Source organism: Platichthys flesus, chromosome 21, assembly GCF_949316205.1.
Source record: "Platichthys flesus chromosome 21, fPlaFle2.1, whole genome shotgun sequence".
NCBI classification, from domain to species: Eukaryota; Metazoa; Chordata; class Actinopteri; order Pleuronectiformes; family Pleuronectidae; genus Platichthys; species Platichthys flesus.
The window spans coordinates 7996288-8013173 of NC_084965.1; the positions used below are offsets into that span (position 1 = coordinate 7996288).

The 16886-nt window shown below is 44.7% G+C and overlaps 1 protein-coding gene across 1 annotated transcript in view; it reads right to left on the reverse strand.

Moving 5' to 3' along the window:
• Window positions 1-3004: 3004 nt before the first annotated feature.
• LOC133932731 (guanine nucleotide exchange factor VAV3) overlaps window positions 3005-16886 on the reverse strand; it is an 87331-nt gene continuing 73449 nt past the window's right edge. Inside the window, exons 24-27 of the mRNA XM_062379542.1 lie at window positions 14879-14966; window positions 14150-14279; window positions 7869-8020; window positions 3005-6453 (exon numbers count right to left, since the gene is read on the reverse strand). Of these exons, the coding sequence (XP_062235526.1) occupies window positions 6409-6453; window positions 7869-8020; window positions 14150-14279; window positions 14879-14966 (415 nt within the window). The 3' untranslated portion in view covers window positions 3005-6408. The remainder of the gene's footprint in view (window positions 6454-7868; window positions 8021-14149; window positions 14280-14878; window positions 14967-16886) is intronic.

A 16886-nucleotide genomic window follows, 5' to 3' on the forward strand; every position in this document is an offset into this window, starting at 1 on the left:
ACCGTGCAGCCATTTGTTCCCTGGGTGGGAAGTGGAGACAGTGCAGAGAACACACTCGTTGCAAATCTCTGAAGAACAGAAAAAGTGATGGAACAAATAGATGAGCAAATACCGAACCTTGTTGGAGAGTGAAAGTACGGATGTGAAAGATGTGGAGGCTCAATGCAGCCGCTTGGATCTTTGTTTCTGCATCTTCCTCTGTTGTAGCCTCTCTTCTTCAGTTTTGCTCTTTTAATACACTTTATTTTGAAATGTATAAGTAAACGAACAGTTGAACACAGAATGTACTCTTTTAATTAAAATATGAGATACTGTTCAATTCTGATTCTTAACCTTTATACTCTGATAATTCATCTGATAGTTGAGTGAATAAGGACCTTTTATTCCAATCTAACCAGCATTGCTGTGTTGGACGATCCTGTCAATGGTGCATCACCACGAAAGATGTGAGAACAGCGTTTTAGAACCATCTTTGTGTTTTACTGCGAATTATGTTTTCATGAATGTGTTACGCCAGTGCAGTGCTCATTCTAAACCTGCCTGTTTGCTTGGCCTGTGGGAAGCTTTCTTTCTGGAACTGAATAAACAGTAGAAAAAGAAGTCTTTCTACAAAGTTCAGTGAAGCTCGACTCAGTAGACGGAACCCAGAACTGCACCAAATTCTACTCTGCACTTCTTTGAGCCCATAAGAATACACACGTGTCAGACGATAGGATCAGCGGTTCTCTGGTTCTGTATGTCAAAAAGAGACAGAGATTTCCAGAACTATTTGATAAACTAGTGAGCTGATGGACATTCTTGATGATTTGAATGAGGTGTCTGAGTTATTTTTTATCTATAGTGATAAATCAGATGAGGTAATGAGTGGGATTCATGTATGAAACATACAGGACATGGGGCACTTTCTAGACTCACAAGTACAGTGAACAATAAATCGTAAATAAATACATGAATGAGTGTAATAAAACCAGTTTTTATTTTGTTAACAGTAACTCCCAAACCTAAAGTACAGTATCTTCCATCTTTGCTCTTGATGACAGGAGCGTCTGGCTCCATCGGTGTCAGACGTCTTCTCACACCAGCAGCAGACCTGAGAATTGGGCCTCTCAGTCTCTCAGCATCATGAAGAAGCCTGACGTCACCCTCTCACCAGCCATCTGTCACACCGGTGGTCCAGCCTCAGCTGGACGCTGGCTGGCGTGATCCACACCGGCCTGGCCGAGACTAAGCCCGCCTGGTGGGTCTCTCTCCCGCCTCTTGCGGTGCCAGCAGCACTGGCTGCTACAACGCCGGCACCACTGATCCTCTTTTTGGTGTCCGAGTCTCGGTTTGGCTCCGGTGACTGCAGGTATAACGGGGCAGCAGATGGCCGGGGAGACCGAAACCCACACATGGGCACAAACACAAGTCCTGCACACACATGCACTTTTAGAGAGAAGCTATGCAGAGCATCAGCATATGGTCTGCAGCTTTTCCACATTGTACAACCATTCATTCCACACACCCACAGCACTGTAAGCATTCACCTTTTTTATGCACTCATTGGAACTGGTTATATTTAGAACCTCGGCTAACTGGGTTCATTATTATCAGCATGATGAAAGCAACAAGACCCTCCGTTTATCCCCACATCCATTCACACCTTGTAGCCAATAAGCCGGTGAGGAATGGCCCCCTGCCGGTCGCAGGTTATTTAAGTCCTGTGGAGGGAACGGCAACAAAACACGGCAGTAACACCACGTCGGCCATTTAATGAGCCCTACTATACTTTAAGGACCGGATCCTAATTTTAGCCAGAGTAACTTCTGAGCCAGCGGAGCGTGGAGAGACGAGACTGACCACGACGAAGCCCAGCGTCGGTGTTTCACTCTCTTCTGTTTGATTTATGGACATTTATGAGACAAGTGTGGCACCAACTTTTTCATGCAGAGATAGTTTAACCACCGATAAATTCAACATGTAAAAATGGTTACAAAAAGAACTGTTCAATTGCTGTCAGCTTAGAAAATGTCTGATCAGTCATGCATATACATTTTATTTGTTTGAATGTGACATTTTAAGGTTAGAAAATAACTATTCATCATTCGGACTCATTTGGTGTTACTGTAGTTTGTCATGGCAGCTGTGCATTTGTTGAATAATCAAAGTCCTCATGTAGAATATTATGGGGTTTCCTTAATATCGATACATTTATATAAATATTGATTACGTTATTAAGGTGAATTAAACCATATTAATTTAACGCACATTTTGTCTAAATCTGCTCCTCTCTCCATATGGTCTGCTAATTCCAACCAGGGACAGGGCAGGCCGGTGAATGAGTTCAAAGTTGATTTGGGCCTAAATGCATTTGGTGCCATGAGCTTAGATAGTTAAAGCAGAGTCCTCAGGCTGAGTCCTCAGGTTCCTGTCATTTATCAACTGTAATCCATCTTCTACTTCATCGCTTTGCATCCATCTGTGATGATCCTCTTGTACATTTGATCTCTTTAACACTCTCAATTCAATCCAATTGTATTTGTATAGTGCAATGGCGGGGCCGGGGGGGGGGGGGGGGCGCTACTTGCTCCAGCTAAATACTGATTGGCCTCAGAAGTGCCTGCCTCTGCCTCATCAGTGTCGTTTTTTTTTTTTTTTAAAATAAACAAAGAATATAAAAACATAAAATTGTGGTATTTATTGTTACTAGGTTTTTTTGAAGAACACAATGTCCTTGAAGAAGAAAGAATTTTCTAACTATATAAAGTTTTCAGTGCGTCAGAAGAAAAATGACTGAAGTGTGCACCGTAAACCCTGAATCAGGAATTCTCATGGAAGTTGGACATATTTGTCTCCCCACTGTGTGAGAAGTGGCCCCTTTATGGCCCCTGACTTAGAAAAGGAAGAGACAGAACCTGACTCTATGTAAGCGGCAAACACAGAGACCAGTAACAGTTGTGAAACCATCACATTTAGGCTCAATCGGACTATATGACGATATGCAGGACATGAAACGACACATGAGAAGAAGCAATATGTATCTTTATTATACGCTCTGTACATATTTTACAGCAACAATACACGGTAATGCTACACGGTCAGAATTGCACGGTTTTTAGAGTTAGGCCACAGCGGTCGGGTACCATGGAGACATTACGCTGAATGTACAGCGGGAACAGCAGTGATCTTTGGCTTCGTTGGGACAACAACACTTGGGCATGGACGCAAAGCTCAGGCAAGACGGGCACACTGATGGTAAAACTACATGACAGGAGGGTGGAGAGAGTTTCAGCCCAGGGAGGAAGGATCATTCCTTCACATGTGCCTGGTGTGTCTCTGCTCAGCTGGGTACGGAACATGTCCTCACGTGTTGGTTCAGGAGATTGTATCCCAAAACCCCCCCCCCGCTGGGATAAGACTTGCTCAGCCCTGAATCCTGTCACAACGCCCCCCCCTCACGTACGCAGTGTGTGTGTCTGCGCATACGGAAGTGATCTGCGCACACACTGTACACGAGGAGACAACGCCGGTGTGAGCAATTCCTAATGCATCCTCTTATTGGCATCATTTCTCTCAGTCTATTAATTTGTGGTCAAATTAAACTAGTGCTCATGTTGCTGTGGTTGTTTATTGAGAGCCCCCCCCTCCTGATAATACTGAATCATCTATTCTCCTCCCGCCAACATATGGCGTCGGCTGCCACAGCCTACAGAGCATCGGCACGAGGACCGGCAGGCGGGAGAGAAACCGAGAAGACGGGAGATTGGATGAAAGATAGATGCCGGTGAAAGGGGGGTAAGGAAAGAAAGAAAGAAAGAGGGAAGGGAAGTGACACGGGGAGAGGGGGAGCTGACAGAGAGATGGATGCAGGCGGGTCGTCGGGGTGAGGAGATGGTGTAATGATTAGATCGCGGATACCCTTGAGCCTTCCTCCCCGTCCCTCCTGCGCACAGGCAGGAAAAAAAAAAAAAAAAGGATGGGAGCTCACTCGGAGGGGATGAGGCCTGCAGTTGTAAATGGCCCCGCTGTCAGGGCTCATCTGGGCGGAGGAGGGAGTGCAGGAGTGGATTAGAGGAGCCGGCTCTGCCTCGCCTGTTCTCCCAGGACGGCAGAGAGACGTGTGCGCGATCACATTTGTTCCCGCTGCCGCTCTCTAATACTTCCTGAAGACCCTCCACATCTAGAGTTTGACTGATCAGGGAGGTTCTAAGAAACAAGAGTTCCTACTGATTCTGGAATATCAGTAAAGTCTTGGTGAACATGATGAGCAGGTTCAAATCCAGATAAACATGAGTTTTGTGTGATACTTTAAGGTTGTTTTTTTTAAAACTACTACTCTGCTTCCAAACACACTGTTCACCTCCTAATCAGATGATGTCATCTCCTAACTTCACCAAGTCCAGGCTGACTGCTCGGAGAGGAAGAGATGTGTTTAAGATGCCTCCATCTAGTGGTCACTTAACGACACTGTTGATGGAAACCAAATAGGAAATGTGAGACGATTCCAAAAAGACACGTTAATGTGGTCCTTCTCTTTTGACTGAGAGCAAAAATATTTTTTGTCACATGTCATAAAGGGATGGAGTGGCAGGTCTGGCAGGAGGTTATTAATCATTCACCGGGGACGTGACAGGAAGATGAATATGTGACGTGGGGATGAAGATAAAAACGGGAGGATGGAGATGTGATGGAGGATGAAGACCTGCTGGGGGGAGGATGACACCTCTGAACTGAAACAGTGTCCTGAGGACTGTTTCCGTTTGGTGATTTCTTTACAGAAATCACCAACCGTGAATTAAATAAAACACTTAATATGTACATATTTGAAACAAGGGAGTGTAGTTTGTTATGCAATAGAAGAAACATAGCTGCCCGGTGCCGGCTGCTCAGCCTCACCTCCAGATGTAATTTGATCACTGCTCTATATCCATGTCCTCCTCCGACTATATGTTGCTGCGTATTTACATTCTAAGTGCATTGTGCAGCGTGTTTAAAGATATTCATTCCCTCAAATGTGGGAAAAGCCTCTTTTCGTTGTGGATTAAGGAGACGTGGGCCTTATGTATATACCAGGTTGAAGCACAGAGGAGGGAGGCGAGATGGAAAAGGCGGAAAAAGGTTTCTGAAAAAATGATTTCAGTTCTTTTGAGTTGAAGTGTTGAGACTTCACCTTTGAAAATGTTATATTTTTCGGGGTAAAAGAAGTTCTCAACATTGCAGAGGAAAAAGAAACATTCGGATGTTTGAAAAGTAGAAACCTGGGTGCAGACTTACAGTTTCCGTATGCATCACAGCTGCACATGATGGAGCTGAAACAAAACTCAAGTCATGCTGAAGAAGCAAAGACAGCAGCGAAGGAAAAAGATAAAAAAGAAGTAGAGAGATTGGCTCGTCTCTTTTCCTCTGTTTTTATGTCACCGGAGCAGGTGGCTTGTTCCCCGACACTAATGCCTCCACTAAGATAAACCCTCAGCGAACGTTCTCCTGTTGACAGAGCTGCCACCGATAAGAGCGGCGGATCGCTAACGGCCAAGACAACCGAGAACATGAGAGGCCGGGCTGCAGATAAAGAACGGGGGAGGTGGGAGGAGGAAAATAGGAACAACAGCGATCAATTACTGGCAGTGTGCAGCCACGCTATCCGACTCCATCCCTCTGTTAAATCTCCTGTAAGTGCGTGTGTGTGTGTGTGTGTGTGTGTGTGTGTGTGTGTGTGTGTGTGTGGTGATGATGTGGAGGAGTGGGTGGTGTGGAATCTGGGTCATCAAATCATCAATAACCACCTGCATTAATGGAATAAACACACAGGCAAAGTCAGAACTGACTGAGATCCATCCGAGAGAGAAAGGAAAACATGTATAGTGTCAGTCAGTGCAACTCTGGTCAGTCTATTTCACATGGGGGTGGGGGGGGGGGGGGGGGGGGATGAGTTGCATTGAGTTGACTTTTCAGTCTTTGCTACGACCGACTAGGTGAGCAGGAACAGGCGGGAGCTTGGAGCCGGGGGCTTTGGTTGGAGACGAAGAGGGTGAGGGGGGAATTCTGGATGGACGGATGAAGACGGGGAGGGATGGGGGGGGGGGGGGGGGGGGGGTGTCTGGCGAGGGCTTGTGTCCCGCTGACAGGCAAGCTGCTAGTTGATGGAGTCACTTAGCCTCGCCGAGTCGACCCGAGGCGATCGGGCTCATGCGCGCCCGTGGCGAGCTGCAGCCCTTGTCTCTCTCTCTCTCTCTCTCTCTCCCAGAGGCCTCTTGGATGGTTGCGGGGGCGGCGGGGCTGGAGGAGGGTAAAGCCGTGACACCAGGAGCGAGCAGCGTTGGAGATGCTCACTCTGTCTGTCACTGTCATGTGCTCAGTGCACTCACTCCACTGCCGACGTTCTTCTTCTTCTTCTTCTTATATCTTACTTTTACTCGCACGGCAGACATTTCACTCCTCACTCTCCTCTACGTATGTGGATGGAAACCAGCCCACCTGGAGGGAGAGAGGGAGGGAGGGAGGGAGGGAGAGGGAGAGAGAGGGAGGGAGAGAGAGGGGGAGAGAGAGAGAGCGAGAGAGTCATTTTACAGGCATTCACTGAGCATCAGTTATAATTTATAGTTAACCCATTTCCAATTTTCCCTTAGATTCCCTTTACTTTTTTCTAGTGAGAGATTTCCTACATGTCTCCTAAAGAAACAACAATAAAACCACATATTTTATGTTGTCATGCTTTACTTGGGACATAATAAATAATTCTAAGGATCTAACTATAATAAAAGAATATAAACCATGTGAGATTAATAAATAATAAATAATAAAACAATATCAATGATTATAAAGCCAAAATTCCCACGAGCCATATAATAAAGGTTCAACATATGTCGATATAATACTATATAACATGTTGGCAATAATAAAAGACTTAATAAGGCGCCCGGGCTCAAAGGAAAACTGGACCTGAACCAGAAGTAAGGATTGAATAAAGCACAATGTCAGTCCAAATGCTAAGCTAAGCTAACCAGCTGCTGGCATCCGCTTCTTTCTGAAATGTGAAACTTTTCCTTTAACTGTGTTCCAACAGAGTAAGACATGAATGAGCTCAACATGTCATTTCTATTTAACTTTTAAACTTAGCTTGAACATTCAACAAAAAGGGGCTGTTTAAATAAATATTGGAGGCAAATATCTTTTCACCGATTTTCTAATAACGTATTTAATCACATTATTTAAAGATCCTCACCAGTGTCCTTTAATTTGAAAGGAGAGACACTCGACGAGAGCCTGCTATTCCATGCCATTGAGACGGCGGTATTACCCAATCGAAAACACCGACTGAGCCGACTGTTTTTAAAGCCAGTCGTGCCAGTTGTTTTTCCTGGTCGAAGGCGCTAAGGAGACACAAACAGCACTCCACCGCCTCTACACACAGCGTTTAGTTTCCTCCAGAGCCGCATCAACACACACATCAGCCTCAGTAAAAGAGAAAAGCCTCTTCATTTACCGCAGCTGTTCACAAAACACACTCAGAACACACACACACACACACACACACACAGGCTCTGAGTGGGAGTCAGAATACCTCCCTGCATTCAGTACCAGGATCATCTCAGAGCTGTATGGCTGATTACAGAGGGTTCTCGGTATGGGATTGGAAAATGTTGGCATTTAAGTTGCAGCGGCAAGCGAACTCTTCCAAGTGGGGATATGTGAAAAAACGAGTACCTGACAGAACAAAAAAAACTAGCTGACTAAATCGGAAATTGTCCCGTCCTGCTTCTTTCAGCCAAAAGGAGATCACGACTATATAAACATAAACGAACCATAAGACCACGTATATTCTTATTAAAGGCTTTTTTTTAAAGTGGAGGAGCTGGAGGTCGTGTTCGCGTCCTCGGGCCGTCACTCACCCTGCTGTTGACCTCGCCTCGCCACCAGCCGTTGGCCCCGAACTTGGTGTAGATCTTCACCACGTCGCCCTCCTGCAGTGAGAGCTCCCGGGTGTCACGCGAGCTGAAGTCGTAGCGGGCGATCGCCACGCCGATCACCTTGGGGGCAAACACTGGAGAGGGAGAGAGTGGGTGAACACAGAGAAAGGAGGGTCTATGTTGTGTTTAAAAGACTATAAAGATTTGAGCAGCGGCACTTTGGGACATCAACACAGATATGGAGATGGAATCTTGCTGATATATAATGAGTTTACATTTAGATTCAAGCTTTAATTAAGACATCAAGATTCATTAAGACTGGTCTGCTGTCATTCCCATTCTGTAAATTCTCAAATAGGAGCCAGTAAATAAGTGAATGAGTTAATAAGCATGTGATATACATATTTAAGACGGATTGCACTAACTGATATATATATATATTAACAGTTCTGCAGCAAACGTAACTGAGCGAACTGATGTTAGCTTGCTCTCATTCTAAATTGCATGAAAGCAGGAAATTGCACTGCTGACAGTCTTCTTCCTGCAGGTGACTCGGCCTGCGCTAAGCTCACCGATGGAAATAAAATGTCAGACCTCTAGACGCGGCCTGTGGGGACAGAATATCTACTATAGAGGAGCTCTATGTGTACGTCCATGTTTACTGTGACAGACACACACACACACACACACACGAGGACACACACCGAACTCACAAATGTCTCTGAAAACATCTTTAACACACCGGCACCGACGTAAATGTACACACACATGCACAAATTCACATACAGTACATGCATGAATAAAATAAACAGTCCCTACTCTCCATTTACACACATTTACAGTATGTCACTATAGGCAGGAGGTGAGATGGTGTAATGGGAAGCTCGATGGCAGATGTGAAGGCAGAGATTCAGGCGGTGATGTGAGAGCACTGAGCCGCAGCCAGCATGCTAAGCAGCCTTCCACATGAGAGCGAGGAGGGAAAGAAATACAGTGACAGCGAGCAGGCAGAGAGAGAGAGAGAGAGAGAGAGAGAAGCGATACCTGTACCTGACCAGAAGGGAGCAGAGGAAGGAGGCACAAAGCTGTAGCCGGCAGGAGTTACAAAAGTGAGGCCGCAGAGCAATGGGGCTATGGCGGGGCGGGGCGGGCCAGAAAGGGGGGCGGAGGGGTGCGAGAGTGGGGGGAGGCCAGGGATGGTTGTGGGTGGCAGGAGAGAGAATCAAGAGAGACAAAATAAACAGGTTTAAAGAAAATCCCGGTCCGGAGCATTTTTGTTATTTTCAGAGGGAAAAAAGAACAGAGTCGCAGTTTGATAAAGAATGAGGAGATCCAGTGGCAGCTCCTCCCCTGATGTTCAGCGCTTAGTTATTCTGTATTTACACCGATCAGCCTGATGTGAACACTGTGATTTGAAATCTACATATTTAACTCATTAGGGATCAGACGTCTGGTTTAAAACTGTTTGTCAATACTGGAAATTCGACCTTAAGTGGTTCTTAGAGTCTAACTTGTATTATCTCTTGGTCTTCGAGCTGTTATACTGAGGACTGAGGTCGTATGCCTCGTCCAACCAGAGTTGTTTCAGTACATCATTTTCTGATGACGTTGTCTCATTCACGAGATAATGAGCTCACCGTGACCTTTGACCTTCTACAACGGAATCAGTTCTTCTTTGAGTCCAAGTGAACATTTGTTCCCGCTTCAAACAAATCCCCAAGGTGTTCCTGAGGAGCTGCATTCTTAAGACCAGCAACAAGATTTTAAAAGGTCAGAGTGACCCTGACCTTTGACCTTTGAACACCATTATCTAATCAGTTTATCCTTGAGTCCAAGTGAACATATGTACCACATTTGACCTATTTCTCTGAAGTCATTCTTGAGATATCCTGTTCACAATGGGACAGATGGAAAACCCCAGAACAAAATGCCAATGGCTGGTGTTGAGGCATAAAATAACCCCTGCAGACATGGAGTGGATTATATATCTCACCATTTGTCTAATTTACATTACATTACATTACATGTCATTTATCCAAAGCGACTTACATTTTTTTTTTTTAGAACACTCATCATTTTATGAGGGGCCATCTAGGGGTTCAGTAACTTGCCAAGGACACTTAGGCATGCAGATGGGATAGAGTGGGATTCGAACCGGCAACCTTCTTGTTGCAGAGCACCCGCTCTATCCCCTAGGCCACGCTCTCCCCTACATATCTTACATATTTACATATCTAAATCTTTAAAGAAAAGATCCTCGTGGATTGCTGCTGAACAAATCCACACCAGCGCTCTGATTCAGTTGAAACATGCAGCGACGACACACATTGTTTCCAATTTTCCAACAGGGTGCCTCCGTCATTAATGGGGGGGCGACATCTTCACTTGTGTATTTAATTGGTGGGAACATGCAGTGTGCTCACAATTACCGCAGAGGGAATAAACGTCCGTTTGCGTATTCACAAACACAATCATCCTGCTGTGCTGCAGCCGCGACTGATAGTCAGGGTGTCAACGCGGCAGATTTCTCTACTTGAAACAGTAGCCGAGCCTTTAGGGGTTACACACACAGCTCGAGAAATACCCCACATCAGGTCGACAACTGAATTTGTATTTTTATCCACCTTCCAGTATTTCTACTGGCAAAAGCCACAAGCATCGACCCCAGCAATGTCTAGGAGTCAGCAGAGTTGGTGCCTTGCTCCCGTGAGCGGAACCTCTAACCCTGACAGTATCAGAACCTCAGCCTTAATGGATAAATTCGACTCCATTACGCTATTTTGGAATGTCCAGTGTCCAATATGGCACGAGTTCAGTCGTGGGACGATGCTGACGCTGGAGTACAAACAGACTTTACAGTATTCGATATGAGTAGACGCCGTAATAGGTGCCAGAAAAGTTCAACTAGGGCAAACGGCGTAAATGGAAAGATGGTGTGGGAATTAAAATGTCCGACTGGACGGTGTCTATCTGGACGATGGAGAAAAATCGACTAAATAGGCAAAAGAGAGTCAATCAACTACAAAAATGACCCCAAAAAAGACAAGGGGCGACCTGATGGCAGAATGCATGGACCGTTGACTTCATGCTTTTATAAATATTTCCCATCTGTATTCACCATTAAGAATATCCTAAGTAGACTGGCACTCAGAGAGCCCAGTTCTCTGCCAAGGATCAACAGTCCCCTTATGAAATCTCATTTAAATTCACTTCATCCCAATTTGTATTCATGTTCCACATTTTTATTTGGATCTGCATCAAATTGCAGACACTAATAATATCAGTCCCATTAAAATGTCTTATTTGTATTTCATTAAGATCCATGAATTATTAATAAGGGAAATCTGTTGATGTTAAAGAGAGTGCAAAACAAGTCCTGGATCCAGACCAAACTCTCTTGACTGGTAGTGCATGGAAATCCTTTCAGTTATTTTGTGTTATATCTGCCACAAACAAAACAACTAATAAACACACAAACAGAGTGGAACATTACCTTAAGCAAAGGAAGTAATGTGTGGGGTTAAAAACTAAGTAATTATTAATAAAGTGCAGTTTATCATACAAACAGCACTTTAAATGGGAGTTTTAACCCATTCTCAGTCCGGCAGCCCATTCACAAGTTCCTGCACAGGAGCCTATATTTCAGCCAGCGGGAATAGAAAATCTAATCCCCACAAAGGCAGATAAATGCCCCGAACTTTGTGAAAAATGCAGCCGCTCCCAACAACGCTGCTGGCAAGTTAACAGGCCGGGGTTATTGATATGCTGCACGGGGGAGCGGGGCTCCAGCGGTTCTTAAAATGAATTCTAATCAGCGCACTGAGAGACAGCTCAGCAACCCCTAATGGTGTCTAGGTATGAGCAATATGAAGAGGGATCGCCCTCCACTTCAAACAGCCACCACAACACCAGCTGCATTTTACATGCTTCATTTTTTTGCTAAATCTGATTTGTGAACCGCACAAGAATACACAATGTGAGCTGGTAATACAGGAGGAGTACGCACACACGTACACACCCGTTGTTAAATGACACATGTTTTTAGGTGAGGCGTACACATAGCCGTTTATATTTGGGGTTATTGTAGCTGCTGTATCGGTTAAACACGATCCGTCTGAACAGCTTTCACTTTCTGCCGAACACACAAAAAAAAAGCCTCAACATTAATTAGCAGTCTTCCAGCAGCGCCTCGAGGAGCTCGGAAATCAAAACAAAACAGTCTTTTTCGAAAAAGAGAACGAGAGAAAACCCAGTGTGCACAGCGGGAGGAGGCTGCCCACAGGACAGCGGAGCGCACCGGAAAACAAAACCGATTTGGACCGGAGCCGCGTCGCCTCGTGTTGTGAGGCAGAGTTTGAACAACGGGCCTCCTGCACAACAAGCACACATCTCTGTACAATCTGTTCGCTCCTCTCCCACCAGGAATGTGATTGTCAGCAAGCCAGGACCTTTTTTTTTTTTTTTTTTTGTCTCCCTTCTCTTACACACAGTGGCACACAAGGTTCAAATCAAACCCCATTTTCCCACTGATTGTTGTAACTCAAAGACTTTCCATTAAGCGACTGATGGGCAGCGCCGCTTCGCTCGGCTCCCACACCGGCTTTAATACCTTCTTTTTTCTCCTGGCGTTACTTGAAACATTCAGCGTGCGTGGAGAACAGCACTCTCTGCTTCACTCTGGCAGGTGGTAGACAATCCCAAAAAAAATTTAAGCCGTTCCCACGTGACATTTTCAGCAGAGCCACTAAAACAAAGGAGGGGAGTGATTTAATACAAAGCCGATTCCGAGCTTTCATCACAAACTGCCCGGTTTGACAATATTCTGCAGTTTGATCTGTTGCTCCGTCCTCTTTGGTCTCTTTAGAGTCTCATTTCAAAGTGACACATCCCACACCTGTTCACTGGCACGTCACTGGACGCGGCGGTTCAGGCCCGGTGAACATCATGTCCAACAGCTGAATGCTGAGAGGAACCAGGTGAGCTGCAGGAGCCAAACACAAAAGGTGCAGAGAGAAGAAGGAGCAGCAGCTGCGCAGATAAAGAACCATCGGTGCACCGCAGCTACAAAGACTCGCAAAAAAGTTGTGCCGCTCCGACAGTGTTGGTGGAAACAGCTGCTCGTCTTCAGGTTTGAACGCTCGCTCTTACACAAGGTAAAAAAAAAAAAACACCACAACAAAGTTCTCCCAACAACTTTGTGGAGTATTGTCGCTGAATATGTTTCTCGGAAGTGTAAAAGGATGTTTGTAGTAAGATGAGCTGACAACTGATGGAATTCTGTTTTTGAGCGTCTGTTTTTAATATGAATTACACTCACATATTATTAAACCAATAAAGTTGTTATTTAGAGACAATTATAAAATGTTTAATAACAGGCTTATAAAACACTTGGACTCTTAATCCTCATACTAAATGTATTTTGATTTAAAATAAACTTCACCTTTTAAATATTTATCACGTTAGATTAACAAATACACATACTTGTGGTACAATCCTCCAGGTACCATATTCAAGTCAGATTTTAAATTGTCTTTGAAGGTTCCACCAGATAATGTCGCCGCTCCCCTGAAACTCGGCTCAATCAGATCCTCAGTCAGCAGCGTCCACAGAGAGTTATCACATGTAATAACACGCTTAGTGGATTCCTCCAACCTCCGCTTGACAGGCGCGTCTAAAACAATTAATATCTGAGGAGCCTGAACCGTTCTTAACAACAGATATGGAGGCGGCTCCTTTACGGCTGTGGAGACGCTCCCTAGAGAGTCACGGCGGAGAGAGAGAGAGAGTCGGGAGGGACGACGGGTAAGAAAATAGAGGAGTGAAGAGAGTACGGGGACAGAGCAGGTTAGAGGTTGAGAGGAGCGTTATTGATCAGCTGATGCGTTAGAGGTCTGAGGCCTGGGATGTCCTGGGTAGAGCAAATAACCAATAGGTAATCTATCAATAGGACTTTACCAATTACCACTTAAATATTTAAGTAAAATATTTGTTGTTTCTAGCTTCTCTAATGTGAAGCTTTTCTCTGTTTAACGTCACGCTACTGGGTTCGGGGCATTTTTCACATTTTTCTCACATTTAGACAAATGAGAAAAATAAAGATTGTCATGGCCAAATGACAGAAATCGGAACCACTGACATTTCCTGGTAAAAAAGCCAATGTATCCCTTCAAGCTTTTATTAAAAGGTTGTTTGTTTTGCTCAGAACTGCTTTTAATCCTTTGTGGATTGTTTCTATTTTCTAAAAACACTTGAGGTCTACTCACAGTTGCCACCCGACCGGTTGATGCAGTGCACCGCAGCGTTCTCCGCTTCCAGGAAAGGAAACTGCAGCGTGGTGTCCAGACTCCTGAACCCTTCTCTCAGGGAGTGGTGTTTGTAGTATTCAATCAGCTCCTGGACACAAACACACACAGGCAGATATTTTAATTTGTGTTCAACAGGTGTCACGTTTATCCTGAAAACAGTAATGCATATTTATGAATAGTTTTTTCAGCTCTTTCTTCAAAACAGATGACTTATTGTGCCAAAGCACCTGTTGCTGCAGGTATTACTATGTAATAACAATCATGCAGCACATTACAATATGTTATGAAAGCTTACTATAGGTTTTAGTTCATTTATAACATTGACAGAGCTTTTGAAAAGGTTTTCTGACCCAAACAAATACATTTCAAACTACCCTGTTATAAAGATCCTGTATTGACACACATTGGTCATCAAATATTATCCTCGAAAAACATGTTTTCTAGCCAATCTGAGATAAAGAAAATACAGTCCTGGCATAAATAAGACTTGCGAACCTTTCCAATCTGCGGTGGGATTATCTGTAATGCTCGAGCCCTCAGGCCAGTATAAACACATCTCTAATCATGGCTATTTTTGTGCACACAGCTAAAATAAAATGCAGGTTTTGACACTTCATTAAGTGAACCCGATGATTTATTTATGAACTGCAGTGGTGGAAGTTGGAAAAAAAACAGAAATAAACTCACTAATATGCTCCTGAACTTCTTGTTCTCGGCGATGTAGAAGCAGCCCTCCTTGGTCAGGATCTTGATGTGCTTCACGTCGTTGTTGTACCTGCAACAGCCATTGAATAAGTTATGAGTGTAATTTCCTCCTCTGATCACCGCCATCGATCGGTCGGCCCGGCCCCCGGCTCCTGTGGAGGGCGCGGCGGTCGGTGTAATGCATGGAGTCCCCGAGGTTTGTGACACGTGAGTGATGGGCTGTCAGCAGAAAATGTGCCCGAGTGTATAAACCCCCCCCCCCCAAGCCCACCCCAAACCAACTGAGCTCCCATACTTGTGTTTGCATTAGCAGGGTGGCTGATGGGACTAGAGGAGGAAAGGCTGTCGTAGAGGTGTGCAGATGTGCAGAGATCGAGTCTGCCATTCGCTGCTCAACAGTAATTGTTTTGATTGGCTCTGCTGACTGCACCAGTCAGCTGGTTCCTGGTCTGTTATTATGTGACTGAGTCTCTGATGGTTTAACGTTATTATCAAGTGATTCTGATAGTTGCTTTCATTACTTCATTGTGACCTGAGGATAATTAGACACCGTTCCAAATTGCAGCTGACCTGACCTGACCTGAGCTGACAAACAGGGGGCAGCATAACACACAATCAATTACTGAGAAGATGCATTCATAAAGAGCAGGTATATCACTTCTCCCTCTTCAGGCTCTAACCCACCCCCTGTTGTATGGAATATGTTTGGACATCCAGCCTGATCTGGTCCTGGGTCAGGTCTAGTTTATTAGGAGCAGAGCAAGACTATACTATAGCATTTTGTTGGACATGTAGACTACATTGTGTTTTCTATGAACAAAATGAGGAAATGTTATGTATTACTTCACAGAAATGTAAATCTTAACAGACGACACGTTTGTTTCCCAATAGAACCTCTGACGTTTCACTACAATCTCCAATCATAGTTACTCCAGCATTGTTAAAATAACAAGCAGAGTTCCTTCAGCAACAAGGTTAAGTTGGGCCTTAGCGGAGGTTTGTGCTGTCTCACTGCCATTCTACTCTTCATTTAAACCAGAGAGATTTTGCACTGGAGTGTTTCTGAATCAGGATCAGACGTCAGTCAAAGCAGAGATTAAAAGACTTTAGAGCGAGCTCCTGTTTCCAGTCTTTATGTTATGCTAAGACAGCAAATGCACATTTTATTAAATGCTAAACTCTTACAGTTTTACATGTACTGGTCTCACCGGTGATGTGACAGTATTGAGAGTAAACTAGTTTGAAGATTTCAGGATTTATAGAGTATTATGTTTTTCAGACTCTGTCCTGCGTGTGGCCAGAGCTACACAGGAAGCTGCCTCCACTTTGCACAGGGCTGTGGTCGATGGCTTTTGGAACACAATCCTCAAAGGTCCTCGGCCTGCTCTGCCGAGCGAAGCAGGCGCAGTGTGCGAGGACATTTCTCTTTGTGAGAAATACTTTTTGAATGTTGTTCCCAGAGCTACAAAGGCGTCCTCTCTACTCAGCTTCTCCCTTTCATGGGGGGAGTTTTTAAAACTATAAAGGCAGTCTTCCTTTCTGTGAGGGGGGAAAAAAAAGGGCGCCAAAAGAATTAAATGAAGTTTAAAAGAGTGTTTGTATCGGTCAGTGGAGTCCACTTTCTCCTTATGGAGGGGAAGTGTTTCAGCTCAGAGACTAATCTGGTTTCCTTTCCCTCCCTGCACTTGCACCTTTGCCATTCATCTTGAGTACAGAGAGAAGCTACGGTGAAAGTACACAATTTGTTAGTTCCTCATTCTAAAGATTCAAATGCCTGTTTGCCTCTGAGGTCCGACCATGATGAATAGGGTTACATGGGTCTCCACTGAGGCCCTGCTCCATGATAGGCATCTTGGTTTGGTCAGTGTCTCACACATCACTGGGCTTAACCACAGCCTCAGAGGAAAGGTTTGAAAAGGAACAATAACTGGCTCAGTCAATAATATATCAGTCATATATCTGGGGGTAATATCTGGTCAATACTGTGGCT